Here is a 24457-nt window from a genome sequence, read left to right as displayed (position 1 = left end):
TTCAATCTGACCAAACAAAATATAAAAATATATTTGATCAAGAACTTAAACAGACGTTTATCATAGAATCATGCATTGCATGTATAAACTGAATACTTAACATATTTTCTAAAAACATTAATAGATCCTGGCTAAAAAACCTAGGGATCTATTCATCCTGAATGCATGGATTTTAGAAGACAGTCACAAGTTGTCACATTTCTTATCCAGTGAATATTTCTCAGTATATTTTTATTTCTCAGTATAGGTTTAGTTTTGAATGTCAAAAAAAAAGAGCTGTCATCACAAATCTCATATGAGCAATGTCCGTGAGAAATAAGATATCAGAGAGACTTTTATTCTGAGCAATTGTCTGCTCGTGATAAATTTAGATTTGATTAGTGCTGTTGTCTATTAACTTAATGGAAGTTAGAAAGTCATCAGATTCTTTTGTATAACTCCATATTATTGAAACAGCTGATTCATTGTTGTGAACTGAGGATTCATCAATACGATAATGGCTCCTAGAACAGAAAACACTGCAGTGCGTTCAGTCTAGAGGAATGTACAATATCTTTATTGCCTTGCACAAAGTGCATCAAAGCATTCACACCCACTGATTGAAAATGCAATTACTGTATATCAAGACAGAAACCCATTCACATTAAAATGCAACAGCAATCAGAACATTAACGTATTGACATTTTTTTGTTTGTTTGTTTTGCTCTATAGCCTTTGTGGTTAATAAAGCCTCATGCATTTAAAAAGACCAGTTGAGGAAGAAGAAAACACATAAAAATGTAAGATAATTAAGTGTTGATTGTATTTCAATCACCTTGTGATCATAATAAAGGTCACAGAACAGATGGTATGACCCTGTTGTTAGTGAGGATAGAAATTATATACAAACTTAAACCAGGTTAATATGGCACAACTTCATGCAGTTCATCAATACAGTGCAAACATTAAAGAGCCATATAAATGTGGAAACACAGTAGTGCAAACACCAAGCCAACGAGCACTAGCATGACATGGGGAAACCAGACAAACAGTAACTTAACATCTATACTGACAAATGAAAACAGAAATCTGTTATATAATGTCAATTACAAACACCTGCGTCATACCATTAGGACAGGTACACTTAAAGGAACAGGTCACCCAAAAATGAAACATTTCTGAAAACTTACCCTCAGGCAATCTAAGATGTAGATGCATCTGTTTCTTGATCAGAAAAGATTTGAAGAAATTTTGCATTACATCACTTAATCACCAATGTATATGAATGGGTGCCGTCAGCCGACAAACAGCTGATAAAAATATCACAATAATCCACAAGTGATACACACAACTCAAGTCCATTAATTAATATCTTGGAAAGCGAAAAGCTATGTGTAAACAATGTGTAAGTTAGAAATCCATCAATGAGCTGTTTTAACTTTAAAGCATTGATTCTGGTCAAAATACCAGTCCATAATCCATAATAACACCTGAAAAGTCAATCCCTTGTTGTCATTGTCATTTTTCCTTTTCATTTCATAAGACGTTAATTGATTGACTGGAGTCGTGTGGATTACTTGTTGATTACTGTGACAAAAGCTGTTTGAACTATCATTGTGACGGCACCCATTCACTTCTAAATAATGCTACATTTCTCCAAATCTGTTCCGATAAAAAAACTAACTCGTCGACATCTTGGATGGCCCGAGGATGAGTTTTTGCTTGAGCTATTTCTTTAAAAATCAACATGAAATCAAAACAGACCTCATTTACTTTCTTAATGCACAATTATGCTCTTATCATGAATGATTAATCTGTAAATGTTATTTTAAAAAAATAGTTTGAAAAGGTTTGTCTTAGTAACTTGGATGAAAATGGATGAAAATGTTATAATTTGTTCTGCCTCTGAAACGACTTTCCGGTGTTGATCAATAGTGGATGGGTTTAGCCAGTGACTGAATAGCTGTTATTTTAGCAACTTCATATTCATTATTTCATTATGTCAAATATTTCACCTTCTGGAAGTAAATTAGGTTGCAAACATCAATTCATGTTGATTCTAAGGTTGCCTACACACTTGAAAAAGCTCGGATGAATAGGAATCATTTTAAACTTGTGGAAACATATGGTCCAGCAGGAACACTATTTAAATTACATATGGAGTGTCTCTTAATAAGTTTGGTCTAAGTGATGTTATGTCACTTTTGTAAACTCTTCATTATTTCTCGTCCTTCAGGAGCACCGTCTCCATTAAAACCAATGGATTTGCAGTGTTCTTTGCAAGAACTATTGCATTGCTCTTCACATTTGGATGTAATGACTTTTGTTCAGTAAACAGTGATATTTCAGTGACATTTACAGGCAGTTAAATTAAAAGACCATACATATGAAGATCCCTGTCATTCGTTTTATAAACATATTAATATTCTGGACAAACAAGCCTTTATTTATTTATATAATCAGGAATAAAGGATGCTTATTGATCTATCTATTAAACTAATCTTTTCCTTCTTCTCATGTGCTCAGTGTTGAACTTTGCCCTAAGACATGGGTGCCCTGTATTAAGGGATTACTAAGAGGCAGAGGTTGTTACTGATTGGTGTAGGAGATGGGCCCACCATAATTTCCCACCTGGCTGTACTCTGATTGGGCGAAATCCCCTGTTCCAGTAAAAGCACCTCCTGATTGATCAAAGCTTCCCTGATTGTAGACCTGTTGGTTGAAGGCCGTGGCTTGTTTTTCTGAGGATGAGGCAGGGTACCTTACTGCACCTCCCTTGTGCCATCCAGTCTCTTTAAACACAAACCAGATGTTTCCAGCCCAAAGCACGAAGTTTAAATAACCGAATACCTGTGCAAAAAATAAAATAAAATGCCTTGATGAATACAAGATGAACATAGTTTTATTCCAAAGCCTTTTGAATAAAATTGAAGCACTTCAGCAGTTGTGCAAAATATTATATATTTAAATATTATTCAAATGTATTAAATTATTAAATGTGTTAAAGATTAAAATGTTAATATTGCATATGATCATTACAATTTACATTTAATATTTAAAGTTTTTTAATATGTTTTTCACACAAGCGTTCAGAAATCATTCTATTGCACTGATTTGGTTCTGTTAAATTCTGTTACAAACAGTACATATATAATTGTTTGTAACAATGTAAACATCTTTACTGTCACTTTTAATCAATTTAATGCATCCTTGATACACAGACATACTGTTTTTTTTTTTTTTTTTTTTTTTTTTTTAATAGTTTAACACATGAAGCATGTGGTTATTACGGGGTAGCAAATGAAAGATTAGACACTGAAATACAACTGATATATGTGGCTCGGTTGGTGTAATCTGAGTATCTCATGCCTTACCACAGATGTATTCAGGCCAGACCATCTGGGTCCATAAACTGAGCTGCACTTGTTGGTCTGCACCTTACATGCAGACATGAGCAGAACCACCTCATCCGGATCTGTTGCCGCCTTTACATCTGAAAGACCTTTTGCCCAGGCAGATGAGCTCACCAACCACATGAATGAGAACACCACCGTCACTATGAAGTCCTGAGGAGCATCAAGATGTACATGTGTTGCATGTATTTCTGGTCAAATGTATATATGAAGAATAATATGAAGAAGAACTTTTTTAACATTGAAAGAATTACACACTTCAGCTCAATTACAATGATTTGCATGCAAGGATGAATTACTGTATGCTAAGTAGGACTACATTTAATGTGGGTGTTTTACAGTACAAATAGCTCATCATCTCTAATTGCGAAGGCTTTGACAGTCCACAAAGGCTCAAGCATTTAGCTCGTCTAAAATAACACCAGGGCTCACAATGAGAGGTCCACGGTTGTTTTCGCGGTACTTGTTCTGGAAAAAGATGTAGACCACAGTGGCCATCAGGGAGTACAGAAAGGAAAACACAGCGATGGTGACGAAGAACTCGGCAGAGGAGGAAAAGTCTCCAATCAGGTAAAGCCGCTCTTGCCTCCTTCCCTCACACATCGGGACGTCAAAATCCACCCGGTTCAACCTGTTTCATGTCAGGCACAAAAGCATCATACTTTTTAAAACAATTTGCAGTTAGGTAAGCTACTCTTCAGTGTCAGTCTACCATTATGTTAAAAGAATAAGCACAATGGATAGTAAGATATTTAGTTTCTGTCATAAGGTTACTTTAGTCCCTGTCTATTTCTGCCTTATCCTCCTTTGATAACTATGAACTTGAAGCTCAGCTCTAGAATACAGTGAGACCTAAGGGCTATTCAAAGCATCACATTGTTGTGGGCATCTTGTGTGTGTGTGTGTGCATGACCTTTAAGGGCAAAACAACAACAGCAACTTGGACACATAGAATCTGAGACTAAAAAAAGATTCAGTCTGTCAAAAACATTTCCAGTGTATGCAGAGTTATATTGGTGATCCGTTCCAGAACTCTATTGTCTATCTTCTGTTCTTTAGATTGACAGCTTGTGACTGTGTGTAACTCTATTGCCACAATGGATAACAATGAAGACAGACCTGATGTGTGATTCTGGTGTATGTGTCAGCCATTTCATTTATTGAGCACAAATGGGTGAGTGTGATTCTGTCACTCAGAAATAAGTTATCATCTCTGACATTGCTGAATAAAATGTATATTTAAAACAGTACTGTAAGAGAATGCTGTGAGATACTTGAACTGGAAGAAAATATGACTTAGGTCAAGAAAACACTGAATGAACCACTAGATTCACTGATTCATAGCATGAACTGATTAAAATTTCATTCATCAGGACAGAATGTCAGACAAGTCCAATCTGTCCAGTTAGCACAATCAACTAATAAAAAAAGTTTCCATGTAAAACACTGTATTCAATGATGCTTACCAAGAAGCAAACTTGTAACTGATAGCACACATAGAGAATATAAAGATAAACCATTACCACATATTCAAATGCTCCTGCGTATTAGAGTATTGAATTAAAGTCAGGTAATTATCTCTCTCTATTGCTCTGCAGAGAATATGCAGGGGTGCTTTAAATAAGCCTTACCTGAATGGGTAAGCGAAGTTGATCCCAATACTGAGGTTGCTGTCGGACTTGTTGATGCAGTCCACACTAACCCGCAGTTGCCCAGAGTAGCCTCCACATGTTGCAAATGCAAAGATGGCAAAAAGCTGAGGGGATATAACAGGCACAAATGTTATTATTTATAATAATTGTGACATTTGAAATTTGCGGTGCATGAAAAATGCAGGTTACTGCGGGTTACATTAACACGTCAGTAGGTGGCGCCAAGTGAGTCGTTCGTCGGTTAATTCATTCATTCAACCGATTCTTTCAAAACCACTGATTCATTCAGGAATTTAGAAACTGTATTAGCTGCATTGGTGTGAAATTGATCCATTTCAATTAAGTCCAAGCCACAGTAAACAACTGATTAATTCCCTGATTAAAAAAGGATATTTGCCAACACTGAGTGAAACTATGATGCCTGAACAGTTTTCTCTGTCTTTCTGTGTCATTTATCTCTTTTAAACAACCTCTCCCAATACCTTTATAGCCCTGGATCTGTCCCATTCCTTCTCACTATTTTTCTCTTTATATGTCCATTACCCCATTTTATTTAGGCCATGGATCTATTGTGAAGTCTTATTAAGCACATGCTCAAGCTGTTTGAGAGCTAAACGGACTAGCATAAAACACATTTCTGTGATACTGATATGAGAATGGGCTTTCTGTAAGAGGTAATACATCTCAGTGAACCCATATAGGCTCCTACAAGTCATTCTGTGGATATGCAATGATGAAAGCCAGAAAAAAAGAAAATAAAAGAAAATCAATGATGAGAATATATTCAAAATTCAAGACAGAGCATAATGTGAAGGAACAATGCACAAAATTCATTATTTATTTATTGTAATAGTGTTCTAAGAATTCTGGGGCAAAAATACATTAATGGTGCAATGACAGTGTCAGTCGATGTAATAATAATAAAAAAGAAGATCCAGAATACAAACTTTTTAAAAAGTGAAATGTGTAACTTATCTCAATTACTAACATCTGTTTTCAGACAGGTTTCCTCAAATAATAATCCACAAAAATAATAATAAGGACAGAATTGATTTCAACATAATTGTAATAAGGAATGTTGAATATCCATCAAATCAGGATATTCACATTATTTTTGAAGGATCATGTGACACTGAAGACTGGAGTAATGATGCTGAAATTCATCTGAATACATCAGTTTTGCCATCACATAAATTACACTCTAAAATACTGTCTAAGAACATAGTAAAGGGATTTTTTTTTTTTTTTTACAATATCACTGTTTTAATTGTGTTTTTGGTAAGCATAAGAGACCTCCTTCAAAACCATTAAGAACTATTACCAACCACAATATTTTGAACGACTGATTTGTATATTTGAATGGCAGTGTATAAAAAACATACCATACTTAAATACATTTCACAGATTAACACAAAATCAGCTCAGAAAATGTTGAAAAATCTAAATGGGCCAGCGTCTCAGACTTCAGAAGCTCTTCTGGACTGGACTACTAAGCCTGCCCACTTTTTTTCCACATATTTATTCCTTTATTAGTCTAGTTTTTCATATTTTTACATTTTAGCTTGTTATTGTAAAAGTCTATTCGGGGTACAGGTTTCAAACATCATATCTTCATAACAAATAATAGCCAGAATGTCACCATGTGACATAAAGATAAATTAAATATACAGTGATTCTCCTCAACCTGATCACTACAATCTTTTCAATTATAGTTATTATTTTTGTTTTTCTAGTAAGCCTAAAAAATCTCACAATAGCATAGAATCAGTGTGAGTTCAATGACCTCTAAACATCTACTATATAACACTGCAAACCAAATCACCTTTATGCACCACTATCATTGATCGTAAATAATGACTCATTCATAAGCTACCAGAAATAGACATTTCACTCATTTGGAATTACAAATGATTCAGTCGAATGTCGGCACCTAAAGGTCTGATGAATGGGATTTTGGGAGATCTGGAGCCTTACTGTTGAAGAAACTGCACCACAAAACTCATAAACCTCCCATATCTTACAACAAAAACTACCACAGAATATTAATATAAAGTCAGTTTAACTCTATGAATATGTACCACCTGATGACTGCTACCAGACATACAGAGATTCTGAAGCCAGGACTTACCGGAGCAAATATGACCATACACATTTAAAAGCCCAAGAGATATCCAGCTTCAGAACATATTAGATGTATCTTGACGTCGTTTCTCTCTGCTCTGTCTGCTCGTCTTATAGTGTAGATGCTGAAGGGGGGAATGTGAGCTCAGGAGAGGGCTGGTGCTTCTGTGTGGCTCTCTAAGTAGAACCCTGCACTCCCTCTTTTGCTCGGAGGATGGGGGCAGCTTCACAGTCACAGACACACATGCCTGAACACAGAGGGTCTCCCCAACTTCATATCACTTCACAATGAAGTCACGTGTCATACTTTTACATTTAAATGAGAGAGATCACTGTGTGGCACAGTGGTTTGAACACAGTGATTTTGACATAACAAAAAGGAAGGATTGATATGTGCATACAGTGTGTTATATCAAACAATTAGCATGTTAATGGATTAAAACAATTCATATTAAACCAGAGTCTAAACCCTTAATCAAAGCAACATCACTGCAATAGTGGCAATTTCAGTGATAAAAGATACCAATGCTTAACAAATAAATAAATGTTTAAGAAAGTAAATAATTTTAGAGTCCATATATTGATTTTGCTAATGTATAATAATCACCAGCAGTCTCAGCTACATAGATTCGCTACATAGATTTTATGTAGGTCTACTTATCAGAAATGTCTTTAAAAAAAAATAATAATAATAAAATAGTGAACGCTTCCCAAATGTTTTTGTTGTTGTTGTTGTTGTTGTTGTTCTTTTTCAGTTCATTTGTTCTAACCATCCTGTTATGCAGGAGTTTTTCAATCACAGTTTGATAATATCAACAATTATTAAGAATATTTCTGTTACGAATAAGGGTTACGGTTGTCCCTTAAAAAGGTTGTGCGCATTTGCACTTTTATCTTTAAGGGTAAACTGTAAAAATGTGATTTGCATGTTATGAAGCTGTCAGATGGCATTCAGATAATAGTTTTAGAGTTTATTGTCAACGCCAGTGTCATGATGTAAATGCTTATTTCAGATCTATGGAAAATGCCAGCTCTGCTAATAAACAACATGATTAATTACCAGCACTGGCCGTTCATTATAGCAAAAAAAGATGCAGTCTCAAGGCTAACAACAAAATGCCTTCTCACATATCATGCCAAAGCAACTTGGAAAAACTACAACCCTTGACAATGAAGCTTATGTCTAGGTAATGGGAATACGAATTAGAATCTCATGATGTGCATTAGAACATCTCAACATAACAGAACTGGTGCTGAATTTCACACATTCAGGATGTTTTATCCCAGCAAAAACTTTCCAACTTTCCATAATAAAATGAAGTATTTTGCAAGCTTTAATACTTTTAGTATCATTAATATAATGTTTACTGTTAGATAAACATATTGTTAAAACTGCTGTGTGTTTCTGTCCTTTTTTATTTAAAAAAAAATCTGTCTATATAGTTTTTATTGTCTTTTACTTTTCAAAAAGCTTTTAGTTTATTTTGTGTTAGGCTATTTTAGTTTTTCTTTATATATCTTATTTTATATAATTGCTTTAGTTATTCATTAGAAAAAAACATTTATTAATTAAAAAGAATGTATTTATTAATGTGTGTAAAACAAAATTAAATACAAATGAATTTATACGCTTATACATTTATGTTCAATAAATGCTGTTTTCACAGGGCTGTAAGATCACTTAAGTTCTGAAAGCTATAGTATGTTTTCATAAAAGTTAAAGGAAAACTTTATTCCCTTTATTTTGCCTTCTAGTGTTCAACAAGTTTTAAGTATGAGGACACTCCAGGGTGGCCTTCAGACTCCACTTAGCATCCAGTCCAAAAGCTGAGATCCTATTGTGACGGATTTATACACTCACCACAAGGAGTCCAAACCTGAGCTGATGCAATCGAATGAAAGTGAGTCTGACAGCAATAGAATCACATTCCACTTTAGCTGAATCTAATGGACAGGTGTGAGAAACCCATGGGAAACCGCTGAGCAGTGCGTGGGAGCTCGACAGCCAGTAGAAAAGATGCTTCTCTCTCAGTGACCCATATGTGCAGAGCACCTGTTGAGCTGGTAATGAGGAAAGGTGTCCCCTGTTTGTCTATCCCTACCAGAATAGTTTCTAACCAACAGAGTAACGAGACGACTTCAAACTGTGTCAAACAGAAACTGTGTCATGCTTCCATCTTCAGTGGAGGCAGTGGGTGACCTGGGGTTTGGGGAATGCCTCACTTCAATTTTAAGATGAAGAGCTTCCACAGAAATAGAAGACCTTCTTGTAAGGTAAAAGATGTGGGTACCAAATAGTATGTGCCTGTGGCCTACTATATAGGTCTTCAAATCCCTAGAGAAACTCAGATTTAAAAAATTGATAAGTTCTGGTGTCTATCCACAAAACAATGAAACCTAATTTTCTGTGACATTCTTTTCAGGTCATTTCTATTGCAATCATTATGTAAAATGCTTACATTTTTGGTAGTTCTAGAACAGCTGTAAAATAAAACAAAATAAAATAAAATAGTTAAACGTTTTAAAATAATTAAACAATTTAAGTGAACCTAAAACATGCAATATCAAGACATAATTTATAAAGAACAGAACAAATAGACATTACATTTAGGTTATGACCTGCTGTATATCAGGATAACTCATCTCAAATAAATGGTAACAGATGCATTTCAATGAAGAACTCATAAAGATATAGTATGTGCACCTACGCCACAGTGTCACTGCAAAGAGCTCTCACAATCCCTTATTGGTCATTCAGTTTCACTGCACCAGAACTGGGGCTGTTAAACAACTTCAGATACTTACTTGACTCTCACACAACCACAGGCACAGATATCCAGACTCACACAGACTCCCAGAAAGCAACAGAACAAACTGAACACTGGACTGATTTCGCTGACAATGATCCATGTCATTGAAATGTATTGCAGGGATGCAGAAAATATACATCTACATGTAGAGATGCTTCATCATTTAAAAAATAATTTGAAATCTAATTTTCCATGATTTCAATTAGTCAAAAATTCATACAATTGTGTTGCCTGAATTCACAGTAGAGCTTGGCTGGTGTTTTACTGTTAGAGCTTTGGAATCACACAGCCTTTATATTTCACAGCTGAGTGTAGGAAAAGCCCTTTGAAACCGTGCTTGAAATTAATTTCTCCTGTGGTTAGTATTGAGTTACAGAGGGAAGTATTTATTTAAACCTTAGCCTGAGAGACTCAGGGAATCCAATATCTCATTTATGTGAATCGGTAGAGCATGGCAGAAGAAGTGGCCCTGTATCGACAGCGCACTGATGGTCATCAGAGAACTCATTTGTTTTGAATGTGGCTTCAACATTGAGCTCACTGTAATGGAGGCCACTAGAAAGGGGCTACAGCTCTCTGTCTAAACAGTGTAACACAGGTTGAATGTGTCATGGATTACTTTTATGGTACTTTTTTTGATGATTTGAAACCTGACCACCCCAGTCACTGTTTTGTTGTACAGAAAAGAGACAGACTCATTCATGTTGATCCCTGAAAGAGAAAGAATCATATAGGTTTGGAGCAGGATTCTAAAAGTAAAAATTATTTGAATAAATAAATAAATAAAATAAATAAATAAAATTTGAAATAAACATTAATAGAAATAAAATAAAATATAAACATCTTTTTATTTTATGTCAGCTAATTATCAAGGCATTTCTCAGTTTCATTTAGTTTCAATTTAAGTATGACTTAACTAAAACTAAATTAACTTAAATTAATAAAAATTTATTTTTAAATAGCCTAACAAGTGTATCTTAAATAAAACAAATAAAAAACGGACTAAAATAAACATAAAATAAACAGGCAGGACACATTCACACACATTACATATACACAAAATACCACAAATTGAAAAGTTACTTTTTCTTTTTAGCTATTCTGACATTGTCATTTCTTTAAGACCTCTTTAAATTAGCCCTTCTGGTGCCCTCATCTGTTTTAGTTAGGAAATACAAGCCTGTAAAAGATAAATATTATAAAATAAATAATAAACAATATTATTGCATTTGAGTGCCTTACACTTACACTGTATCATTAGAGACTATAACATATTTAAACCATTTCCATTCTAAGCAACAAAGTAATATTCGTTAAATGTGTAATAGCACCAGCATAAGACTTTTTTAACTTTAACCCCGTAATAATTAACATAACCTTAAAATGTATAGAAAAACAAGCTATATCGTAACTAGTATTCTGCCTTTTTGTCTTTCTGCCATTTAGACTGTACTGTAAATGAAAGAGGATGCTTATGTAACTGGATGTGATAACTTGAAATGAAAATGAAGCAATTAGCACCATCTGGTGGCAGCACAAAGATAAGCATCTAATAAAACGCTTTGAATGAGCAATAACACAGTCACAGTGATAAGTTTGTAGGGGATTTTCACTACAGTTCATTCTTACAGTTGTTTAGAAATAACTTGTGAAATATTCTGGTAAATTATATTCAAAATACCAAGTCAATAAGTGTGGACTGTTCACATAACTGTATTACAGAGCATGCACTACAGATAATTTGGACTTGTGGAATCTAGTCAAGACCCAGAAGGGGCAGGTGAGTCACAATGATGATGCTTCAGATTTCGTCTGTTCCTGCTCAAGCGACTGCCACTTACTCACTTATCTCATCTGCAGTAATTTAAGCAGAGGAACTCATGATCAGTGTTAATTTCGTTGACTAAATATTTTCGTCATTATTTTCGTCACGAATATATTTTTGATGACGAAAACGAAACGAAAACTAAAATAGAAGGCACTGATGGAGACTAAAACTATGACTAAATTGATTGACATTATCGTCAACGAATAAAGGACGAGACGAAAATAGACTGTGACGAAAATCAAATCAGCAGACGGGAGAGATGCGAGGAATGAGCAAAAGAACCGGCAAAACAGAACAGACTGCATGAGAGAAGAGAACCAATCAGAGCCTGACTTATTGAGACGTGAGGCGAAGGTTTTCAGTTTTTATGAGCTCCCGGGAAGTCGGCATTCGAAGAGGTGATAGGGACTTTAAGCAACAGCCTCTGGTGTAACGGCAACGCCATTCTGGCGTTGTATTGCGCCTGCGCCAATTTAACTGCTACTTTGTGACGTTCTACTTTAACGGTCTACTACGGGAGAACAGCTGATTTGCCAGAGTCGCTACAACGTGAGAGGTTAGGTAAATAAATGTTATGTTTTTAGACTTATTTACATCATACAATATTAAAAACTCCTCATCTGACAAAAGATTGTCATTTAACGCCAAAAGCAATCCTTCTCTTGCTTTTTTAAATTATATATTTTTTTGGATCTCAATAAATGAATTAATGCTGCGTTGCGCTGTTCTGTTTTACCGTTGCTTAGTGACTTTTACGTTCTTGGCTACAGCGGTGTGACGGCAAACTTCCGGTCGCTGTAGCCGTTCCATTCGCAGCTGTTGCTTAAAGTCCCTACTGTCTAAAAGAGCGACAAAATGTCCACAGCTCACTTCACGTTTGACGACGAACAAAACAAAACAAAGTGTAAAGCACGCAGAGCGCTCATTCGTGGCAAGAATACAACCAATTTGAAAAGACATTTACAGACGAGCCACCCGGACATTTTCTCAAATGTAATTTTACAACGATGTTCTTTTGTTTATTGAGCTAAGCAAAATTGGAATAGTGCAGTGCGTAGATGTTGTAGCATTAAATATTACGAACTGAAAAGTACTGTAAAATAGTCCCTTCTTCAAATTAGATGCGAGCACAATACTAATACGTAATATCATGATAAATACATTTGATTAATACTAATGTTTAGAATATTTTATAATGTTCTACTTGTTGACAATATCACAAATATTTCTATATTAGTCATGTGAAACATGAATGTTCACATCCTATCATTATACATACTAATCTAGCAATATTGTAGTATTTAAAACATACAATATTGCTAGACAAATGAATACCTTATAAAATCTTGTTACTTTTTTTATCCACCTAGCTGCCAACTTATTAAATATTTACTTTAAATGTATGCACTTATTGTTCAGCTCAGCTGTAAGCTTTAAGGTCCTGGACCTAACTTTATTTTTCTTTTATTGATGGTCAATTGGCAGCTAGTTATTGTTTACATTATCATGACAGTGTTTGTTGCTGCATAAAAGCTTTTGAATCGAAATAAAGACACAGTTGTGTTGAAATAAAGTTGAATTTGTGTTTTATATATTTTGGTAAAGTTTGTTTCCTAAACCAGCTGTAAAAAATTGTCTAGTAAATCTGTTATTGATTTTAGTCTTATTTTAGTCGACTAAAATACCAAGCAATTTTAGTCGACTAAAATACCAAGCAATTTTAGTCGACTAAAATAAGACTAAAATTAAAACAAATCAGATGACTAAAACTTGACTAAAACTAAAAAGAATTATAGTCAAAAGACTAAGACTAAAACTAAATTAAAATTTTGTGTCAAAATTAACACTGCTCATGATGTAGCTCACATTTGGTGTGTGTATGCCTACTTTAGTCAGGTTTTGCCTAAATTGTGGAGTACCACATGTGTGAATTAATAGGGTCTTAATAAGGGTTAAGCTTAATCAACAGCATTTGTGGCATCATTTTGATTAACACAAGAAATAATGTCCTTCAAAATAAAAAAGAGGTTATAGTGAGGAGCTAACAATGAAATAAATGTGACCAATTTTTGGAGGGTTTAAAAGGTAAAAGGTTATAATTTGAAAGGTTAATAAGCTATTTTTTCCACTCTGAAGTCATGTTAACAATAACAACGCTGATATATTGAGGCAATTGAAACAGTGAGTGTTTTAATATTTACAGCAGTGTTGTTATTGTTATATAAAACTAAAACTCTAAAATATTTTTTTTTTTCTTCATTAAAATACAGTAGAAATATTGGTTAAAAAAAAACTTAAAACACCCAACTGAAAATTAGGAATGCTCAAACTGAAATCAAAATAAATATAAATAAAAGCTAAATAAAAAAAATTATATAAAAAAATACATAATTAAATTACAAAAACTTAAAAGGATGGTTCAACCAAAAATGAAAACTCTGCCATAATTTTCTCACCCTTATCCTGACTTATGACTATTTCTTCTACGGAGCACAAAAGAAGATATTTTTTTTAGGAATGTTGGTAACCAGTTTTGGTGACAATTGACTTAGTATGGACCAAAAAAAAAAAACTTATGTGCTATTCAGAAGAAGAAATATAAAAATATAATTCAAATATTTTATTACATTACTATTATATCCTATAAATAATTCCAAAATAACATTGTTTTACAGATTGACCCCATTAACTTCCACTGTAAGTGCCTCACTGTAACCCAGATATTTTGTTTGTGGTATACAACATTATGCCACTAGTGTCAGTATAAAACAATCAAAGGCAAAGTGTCCAGCATGTGTGTGACTATGTGTGGCATAATGTGTGAGCCAGTGAAGCTCACACCACTGCACTAGATGCACACTCTCACAGTTCTCACATGAATGAACACACGCTTGCCCAAACAAACATGCACACATACCCCAAACACACTCGCATCAAGCTCTGGAGACCCACCCCCTCTCCCCTCATCCGTTACAGCTGCATTCTCCTCTCCATCCCACCACTCTCAGTTTCTATCTGTCTCTCTCTTTCTCACATGCGCACACTGGTGTGACTACGAGCGGGTGAGTGTTACGATGCCATGGCTTGTTTATCAAGCTTTCCCAGCTGTGCTCTGCAGGGCAAGGATGAAGAGCACAGAGAGGAAGAGAGAGGGAGAAGATTACACCAACACAGACCCACTGCCTTCACAGACACACAGCAATTCTGAATGAGAGACAGAGAACAAGAGAGACTGATGGAAAGATTTTTTTTTTATTTTAGAATATAACAGCTATTTTAGAAGATTTGGACTGATCTTATGATTTAATTCACGGCCCTACTGGTGTTTAAAGTACTGAACAACTTAGAATATATGAGCAATATCACACGGGTAGCAGTACGATATGGCTGTTTTTCAGCAAGGCTTTGATTCAGCTGTAGGTAATCACAGCGTGCTGATATACAGCCATATTGCACAGCTACAAGTGTGATATTGCATTTATATAACAGTCTGATGGCATACGTGTGTAAATAAAAAAGGGACAACAACAAGGTGCCTTTAAACGTCTTTTGTGTGGAGCTACTATCTTCTGCCATGGATTCAAATCTCAGTTTGCCAGTAACAGTTGAGCCCAAGCCTATTCGCAAATGTCACTTTAGAACTCGTAACGAAGGAATGTTGAGTTGCTTCTTTGAAAGCTTATTGTATTACTAAAAGCTCACTGTATTTTGTAGAGTTAAATATTACGAGAGAGAGATGGACTGAGTGTGATTCCCTCCATCTGATACAGCATTCTTCAGCTCAGTCTCATATTCACAATAAAACATGAGTTTGAATGTCCACTGAGGAAAGCGATATCTTTGTCATACTGTCCTTTCATCTGTTAAGGGTGATTTCCAATGACAGCGCTGCTCACTGCTTTTGTTGGCTGTGTCTTACAAGGTGTTGCTGAAAGTAAAAATAATTTCCTTGTTTATAAACCTATTTCAGTCTCTTTCAGTATAAAAGTCTTTACTGGTTCACTCATTAAATCTGTCATATACTGTTTAAATATTACTATTATTTATATAAAATTATTTATTGAATAATAATATTTCATTAGCAACAACGACAGCCATCATAAAAGTTGCTTAACCATTCAGTCAAAAGTACAAAGGCAGCACTCTGATAAACAACATTAAAAGTTAAATAAATTAAAAGGAAACATTATTAGACTTTGCCCTCAGCCAAAAATATTTGCTCAAGAACAAATAATAGATTAATTATACCAAAGGATATCCGTTAGATTTACCAAAAACAAATTATATCTGATGTTTAACCACTATAGACACATCAGAGTCAGAGTTTCTTTCGATTAATCTTTATAAAAAAAAACACATATTTTAAGTCTTAACAACTACAACTGGGTAACTATACCAAAGTTGCTATTACCATAACTATTACCATCTGATATAATCACTGCACTGCATGGATTTTTTAGGAAAGGAGAAAGGAAGAACTAGAAAAGTTACTACAGCATTTGATAGAGTACTGCAGAACAGATGTAAACCCTAAAGAGCAATGTCATCCTATTTACACTACATTTAAAATTATTTTGTCATTTGATATAAACTATAATGCACCTGTGTCACATTAAAGCATCCACTCATCCCTTAACCACGGGTGATCACACACACACACAACACACAACACATGCTCAAGAGAGCTGCGTCTGGGTTCACTTTCATCCTGTGTTGAACACTTCAGCATCTCTCTCAGACAGCAGAGCACTTCCTGAATATTTCTGGTAGGTGACTAAATCCTGCTGAATACATACACACATACACATATACAGACACACACATAAAAATGCTGCCATCCTTTCCATCCCCCAACCGCTGCATTCATGTCACGCTTCATTTAAATGATTCCCAGTATGTGGTGGTAATAAAATTATCCCATGCTCCCTCACAGAGGTAACAGTAACAGCCACTTCTTTCAAGATGTCAGACTGGTTTAACAACAGTGATTTAGCATTAACCAGATAACGTGATGAATGCATACTATATCTAAAGGGATCTAAATAAGTCTATAAAAGGAACACAAATGTCTTTCTGACCATTTTCAAAGCAAGTGAAAACCCACTGAAAATCCACTTTTGGTCTTTTATTTTATGAGTATGTACATCACTGGAAAACATTTCTAGCTCCCAGATGTTCTTGGAAACTGCAAGTAGTGTTTAATGAAATAATCTGTGTTGAAATGGGTATAACACTCATTGGATGGTCCCAGAGCTCATTATTCTTCTGTACAATGCGCTCAAGCCTAAAACAGCCAGTGTGTATCTGGGTGCTCTTTGTATGCTTCACTGATCAAAAGTAGGCATAAAATCTCATTTTATTTTCAAAACACTGTCCCCTCTTCTTTTCTTCAGTTGCTGTCTCCCTATGGTGTTTCCATGGCTACTTAGTCATATGACATGACAAAGCCCCTCCCCCTGCCCTGAGGTGACTGTCACAGCGGTTAGTCAGACTCGGCCACCCGACTAGGATGCGATCCGACTGTATATTTGAGTATGTGTGTGTGTGTGTGTGTTTGAGTTTGAGTTTGTTTATATTCATGTAGGTTGTTGGAGCTTATGTGTTGACACTGATAGCTCTGGATTTTGTCATGAACTGATCACAAATCATGTAAAAGAACTGGTTATTTAATGATTTTACCAGAAGATTTTATCGTTTTCCAGCTTTAATACTACTATTTGTTATATTTTATTAGACATTATGTCACAACTTGGTTTAGCTCTTTGGTCTTTCCGCTGTTGTGTTTTATCTGATAATAAGGTGGGTCATGAAACAGGCACCTCATGCTATTGCAGGCTCAAGATCGAAAAATGGAGAGACAGCCAACCTTTCACAGATGAATTTTTGCACATCTGCCCAAAGCCAGTCAGCCTTTGCAGTAAACTGACAGACATTTCCATGTAGTCAACCATTCTTTCTTCTGTGAATTTCAGTCTTTCAGTCAGCTTCACCTCAGTGAATCACACATGTCTGCTCAGTCTCTCAGTGGTCTGTCATCTCTGTTGATATTCTACCTATAATCACTTTTCAAATAAACTGACTTTATTAAGTGTCTTTATAAGCTTACTGATGTATCTTGGTCAAAGTCTTACCAATGTAAACAAATTATAATGTTTATAATTGAATATTTGGAGTATTCATATTGTATTTGTCTATAATATAATATAATATAATATAATATAATATAATATAATATAATATAATATAATATAATATAATATAATATAATATAATATAATATAATATAATATAATAATATAAAGAGAGAGACACACAGACAAAAAAGCCACTGTGTGACCAAAAGTGATAAAGACTGCATGTTTCCCCAGTGATAAGCTTCTCCTTTTTTCATTTTTTTTCCCAGAGGACACTTTAAATGGAGAGCGGAGAGATTAATTTCCTCAGGAGAAGATGCATCGCATCCTCCAATCCCCCAGCATTCAATTGCAATAATGATCCAAAATGGCGTTGCCACTTATGCCTGCCTCACATTTGCATAGCTCAGAGCCATTTATGGTTGGTGTTGTAAATGTTTTTATTTTCACCTCTCCATATATTTGATGATGGAAAAGGGGTCTAAGCAATTGGCCTTGTGACTTTGTGCAGTAGCTTTGCTGAGAACAGGGGCCAGCACTGGAGAGGCTTAGAAATACTGTTTTTGAGGTTATAAATAAAATATCTGTAAAAAAAAAAATAATAATAATAATAATTATATATATATATATATATATATATATATATATATATATTCTTTCTTTTCTATTCTATTATCTGGGAAAGAGATTTTATCAGTGATTTAGGCTGGGCAAAGTCAGAACACAATAAAATTTCCATTATAAAGTATAAGTCCAGGTGAGTCCCCCCCCCCCTCTTAGCACAGTAAATTAATTTTAATAGCTACAAGCTCGCAGCACAAATGTTTTGCCATGTGCTAATGATAGCATCCCATTTCAAAAGACTATTTCCTGAACATTTTACTTTCTGGGATTCCTGCTTGTGTTGTGCAAAGTGTCTGATAGGGCACACAATCCACATACCAGCACTAACAATGCAGAAAGCCTTACAGATGGACGCACATACACAAAAGCTGGACATGTCCTCAGAGATCAGATACTTTAAGATACAGAGTCTCATCAAGCAGATTATGTCAGAGCAGCAGAGTGTGACACCATGGCAAGTCAAACACACACTTCCCTGACACACACTCATCAGATAGTTCTGGGAAAACACATTTTAGAGGTTTTCACACTAAAGGCTATTCTAGTGGCAGGATAGTCATTTCTATAGTTTTATTGTAGTTTTTTTAAAAATAAAACAACTTCAAACATCTTATACTGACTTTTTTTTACACAATTTCTTATGTAAAAAAAAAGCTAAATCTTATATCACTAATTATATATTTACAGTTTACATTCAATTCAGAAATAACGTTTGGGGGTCTTCTTAACATTCAATCTATTTACATTTACCGACTGCTTCTTTACAGCAGTGAAATGTGAGTTCAGCAAATCCCATGTAATGAATGAGTGCTGGTGCATTATATAAACCCGAGCACCTGCGTTCATGTATGGGATTGATCAATAGAATCAAAATAATCTCACTTACACTTATGAGGAGTAATTTACATGTTTAAAATATATACGACATGGTTATCAAAACTTAAACGTATCCGTTCAGTATGCCCAAATCCAATTCCATTTATAATTGATATAGGCTACGCAAATGGATTGGGTCCTATTATAAATATGGCTGTACCACATATAGGCTACTTATTCAAAACTGACTACAGCATATGATGGTAATAAAAGATAGTAAAACTCCCCCACACATGCCTGGACCAAGTTTATTGAGCCAATTGAGAAAAGTAAAGGTACGAGAGTTCGAACGAGAAAAAGGTGACAGGAAAAACGCGTGCTTTACGCACACTTACCCATTCCAGAACGCGGATAAATCCCAAAGGTAATTTAAGCAATTGGAATGTCCCAAGTGACACAATCTGCAATAACAAATGATCATAATCAATAGCGTCACTTAATGTAGTTTGATTAGGCACATGTCAGTAGGCTACATTTTATATATCATCATTTATATTAGATAGTCAAATGCACAAATGCTATTTTCTACCTGATTAGCGGTTTCCATTTTCTTGTTTGAGAGAAATGAGCTTGTAAGTAGGATAGGTCAAGACCAAAACAACACTAGATGAGTGATGTGCCAGAGTCGCGAGCGCGGAGCGGGGAATCGGCTGCAATCGCTGCTACTTACGGAAAGAGCCGAGTAACATCGGAAATAATCGTTTCGCGATACGAAAATAGTCAATCCTCTACACCGGAAAAGCCGAATACCCTTATCATAAACCGCTCAGTGACAAGGAAGGAGCCGAGTGTCTTCGGCAAAAACCGCTTCTACGGAAAGAGCCGAGTGTGTTTGGCTTTAAAGACGCTCTGGAGCTCCATGGAGACAGACGGGGAATGGGTTTAATAAAATGAACCGTGTCCATAATATTTTCTCTTCTGGACAGTATCTAATTACAATTTATTTACACTATAAAACAGAGCTTTGTCAGTCTAAGAAACGGGTATCAAATATTTACTGAACATATTTGTTTAATCATTCAAATTTAAGTGGGAATGAAGCAGTTGTTACCTTCAAACTCATCAGCTTGCACAAACTATTTTGGTGTAGACAAGATTAGGCTATTTGAATGTGTAGCATAATTATTAGGCTATATTGTGTTTTATTCAATTTACCATTTAGCATTTTGTAGGAGTAGTTCTATGCCCAGTGACATTTGCTTAAAGCTCACTCAAGTGTGTGCAACACAGTACAGATTCTAACTCAGCTACATTACATAATCATGATCTCCTTTGACTCGACCAAGAAGGCTGGGTTAAAGAACCAGTGCACACTAAATGTGTCCATTTATTCTTCACATAATACTATATTAGCCTATATCTGTCATCATGTACACAGTACAATATACAATATACAAAGTCAGACAAATGGAATTAAGTCACCAAATGCATTTTTTATTTATTTATTTTCATTTTGCTTGCAACATACTCTGACATAACTCCTTTCACTTAGATCATATACTGCTTAAAGGGACTCAAGCATTCACTGAAAATGAGGGGAAAAGACTTCAGGAAGTGTAACTGTCAAAATGAAGGTTTTAGGGATATGAGCCCCAAAGAGATTTTTTATTAGACACTGTTCATTTAAAGTTCACCGTGTATTACTGTGTGTTTATATCTGTGTTTGCCAGCCATGGCGAAGTCAAGTCTAGCCCGATCAATGTTCTTTCAGGTATTATGATAAACACACCTGATGCCATCTCAGCTGTTGCCCTCACCTTTTCAAAAGAAGGACTCCCGGGATCAACAAACGTGAAATGTCACAAAACTGTGGTAATGTTGTTTGCATGCATATTTGGTGATACTGAAGTAAGACTAACAATATTCCCTACAGGTGCATGACACAGACAGGTGCCACACTCATCACAACCTGATACTGCAGAACACCTGGGTTCAGATCCAGAGTAGTACACTACTGTATTAAGATTATTTTTTTAAATAAATTAACATGTATAGCAGGGATAGACAACTGGAGGGCCACTATCCTGCAGAGTTTAGCTCAAACCCTAATTAAACACACCTGAAAAAGGCAATCAGTGTTTTCGGGAATACTAGATAGATACAGGCAGGTGAGTTTTTATGAGGGCTGAAGCTAAACTCTACAGGATAGTGGCCCTCCAGGACCAGAGTTGCCTATCCCTGATGTATATTGACAATACACACATTTATAATGCTTACAGTGGGCACAGAAAACAAACCGATCCCTGCACTGCACAAGCCACACTTGTGGCATGACATTTACAGACATTACTTGAGCAGGGAGCACACAAATGTATCCCTACCTTAAATGCACTGTAGGCTGCTTTGGATAAAGTGCATAAAATAGTAATTTAATGAATAGCAAGAGCACGTATACACCCACAATCATTTCAAGCACTTGTAGTGTACTATATAATAGGTGAATTATGTTATGTAACATCCTTTTACTGTGAAGCAGTTATATTTGAATGTGAGGTGGCATGGAGCCACTTGTCCGTCCTAATTTCTCTGCCTGGGAAGAGGCTAGATGTGGCATGACTGGCATCTGGAGTAAAATGTGGCACAATAGCTCAGACATAAGCCTAGGGAATGCACACGCATGATGGAGCGACCTGGGGAACAATCAACATCATTCTGTTTCACACCGCTGCTCGCTCACCAAGGAATTATGGCAGCGGCCAAGACAGTCACTTAAGAGTCTGAGAGGCACAGCGCAACTCTCAGAACAATTACTGCATGCCTGGATTTCTTCCTCCAGTTGTGCCAACAATTGCCACATTGAATAAGCATGCAACTCCCCCCCCCCCAAAAAAAACAAAACAAAAAAAAAACATGTATAGTGAGAATAATATGGTTTTATTCTCTCCATGTTGGTTAACTGTGTTAATGCATCGCCACCATGCTAAAATGTGGATGCAAATCATATGGACCACAAAAGCAGTCTTACATCGCTGGGGTTTATTTGTAGCAATAGCAAAAAATAAATTTTATGGGTCAAAATTAATGATTTTTCTTTTATGCCAAAAATTATTAGGATATTAAGTAAAGATCATGTTCCATTAATATATTTAGTTAATTCTCCTGCTGTAATATGCATGGCTAAGAACTTCATTTGGACAACTTTAAAGGCTTCAAAGGATTTTTTTTTTTTTTTACACCCTCAGAATCCAGATTTTCAAATAGTTGTATCTCGGCCAAATATTGTCCTATCATAACAAACGATGCATCAATGGAAAGCTTATTTATTTCAGATGATGTATAAATGTTTTGAAAAATTTTACCTTATGACTGGTTTTGTGGGCCAGGGTCACATAATCATATTTTAAAAGGGAAATTGTCAAATTTTAAAAGATCTATCAGTTCTATCAGTTAAAGAACAGGATATTTCACCCAAAACGTAACATTCTGTCATCAGCGTATATATTTTCAGTTTTTATTTGATTTTAGTTTGAGCAATTTTTTTTAATGTGCTTTAGTAATTTTGTTAGTTTAGATTTACTATTTCTATTTAGCTTTTTTATTTCAGTTTCAGTCATTTTAGTACTTCAGCTTATTTTAGTTAGCTGCGTATTTTAATGTTTTTATATTAAATATGTTTTTAGTTAAATCTATATATTTATTTATATTTATGGTGTTATTTCAATTACCATTTTTTTATAAAAATGTAAAAAGTTATATATTTTTATATTTTAGTTAACAATAACAAAACTGCTAGCATACTCACTGTTATGTCATTCGAAACTTCCATTATTTTCTTTCTTCTGCTGAACACAATAGAAAATGTATTTATTTATCTCTTACAATGAATGCTACTGGTTTCCAAAACAACACTGGACCCCTCTAACTTTGATTGTATCGGACAAAAAATTCTAAATGTCTTTTGTGTTCCATAGTAGAATCAAAGTCATACCAGTTTGGAATGACATAAGTTATTCAACTAAAACTAAACTATTTTATAACTATTTTATAGAGCTGAAGATGAACCTTTGGTGTGCTGCTGCAGTGTTGAACCCTCTGACTGTTTCTGATTGAGCACTTCTTCTGAATTTCAAAATTCACACTTTTTTGTTGTTGTTTTATTTTATTTTTGACAGCCATCTATATATAAATGGAGATTGTGAAAAGTTCAATTTGGTTTCAGCTCCATTTTCACACCATGCTGCTAAACCAATCACCATGCTCATACCAAAACACAAAGAAAATGAAATACGCTTAAATATAAAAGACAAAACGTGAACTTCTGGAATTGTGCTGTGTAAATGCATTATCCCTCCTCTTATTCTGCACCACTAATCTGGCGGAAATAATCAGGATTAAAATTTGGATTCCGGGGGTGAAATGAGAACAAATGAGAGAAACCAAATAATGAGCAGACACAATTAATGCAGCGGTGCACAGCTTCAATTCGCTCTTCTTTGTGAACGTCGTAGAAATGAGCGAATGCAACTGATGTTCGTCTGCATGTCTACACAATGCGTGCCGTGCAGTCTCTCTCTGGTGCAGTCTATAATGATGCACGCGCTCCCCGACGACATTTAACATCGCAAATGTCAGACAGGTGCGACACAGCCGTCCTCGCGCATCCTGAGCTGGAGTGTGACCTCTGCCCTCACCCTGTTATCAGTGGTCAGCAGAACCAGAACATCTGCTTCCAACACGTTTAACAAATAGGTTGCTTAGCAACTAATCCTCAAAGCGCCGAGCGGCCTATCAGTAGTGACAGTGTTAGCCAATTAACAGATACTTTGTAAATGCTTTCCTTCCTGCATGCCATTTACTCTCTGAGACATGCTGATTTATAATTTCTGACTGGCATTAATGGACAAAACAAACCTGTGCAAGCAAACATTAGCAGCCTTATTGAATTATGTAAGCATAGCTTTCATTTTCTGGATTCACTGAATAGATTGCATACGCAACTGGATTAATGATCAATTATGAGTGCGAGCAGTTGTCTGATGAGATGTACTGATTGGTACGTCCACGATTATAAATTGGTCCT

The 24457-nt window shown here is 35.3% G+C and overlaps 1 protein-coding gene across 2 annotated transcripts; it reads right to left on the bottom strand.

Moving 5' to 3' along the window:
• Window positions 1-533: 533 nt before the first annotated feature.
• Window positions 534-20124, bottom strand: LOC128022394 (synaptoporin-like). Of its 2 annotated transcripts, XM_052609910.1 has the most exons (6): window positions 19967-20124; window positions 19773-19838; window positions 5024-5148; window positions 3825-4023; window positions 3354-3545; window positions 534-2829 (listed from the first exon to the last, which is right to left on the bottom strand). In XM_052609910.1, exons 1-6 carry the CDS (start codon window positions 19982-19984, stop codon window positions 2569-2571), a joined length of 861 nt encoding a protein of 286 aa, XP_052465870.1. In that variant the 5' UTR covers window positions 19985-20124; the 3' UTR covers window positions 534-2568. The 2 variants fall into 2 exon arrangements, with proteins under 2 accessions (XP_052465870.1, XP_052465871.1); XM_052609911.1 differs by lacking the exons at window positions 19773-19838; window positions 19967-20124 and adding an exon at window positions 7173-7390.
• Between the last annotated feature and the right edge of the window lie 4333 nt (window positions 20125-24457).

Source organism: Carassius gibelio, chromosome A11 (assembly GCF_023724105.1).
Source record: "Carassius gibelio isolate Cgi1373 ecotype wild population from Czech Republic chromosome A11, carGib1.2-hapl.c, whole genome shotgun sequence".
In the NCBI taxonomy this organism is placed as follows: domain Eukaryota; kingdom Metazoa; phylum Chordata; class Actinopteri; order Cypriniformes; family Cyprinidae; genus Carassius; species Carassius gibelio.
Note: the sequence above shows the minus strand (reverse complement) of the source record. Positions and strands in the feature narration are given on the sequence as shown.

Excerpts from the sequence above, each read along its gene's own strand:
- LOC128022394 (XM_052609910.1), bottom strand. Across the intron at positions 5,149-19,772 it reads TTATCCGCGTTCTGGAATGG|CTTTTTGCCATCTTTGCATT; the intron begins GTAAGTGTGCGT and ends ATATCCCCTCAG. Across the intron at positions 2,830-3,353 it reads CTGGCCTGAATACATCTGTG|GTATTCGGTTATTTAAACTT; the intron begins GTAAGGCATGAG and ends TTTTTTGCACAG.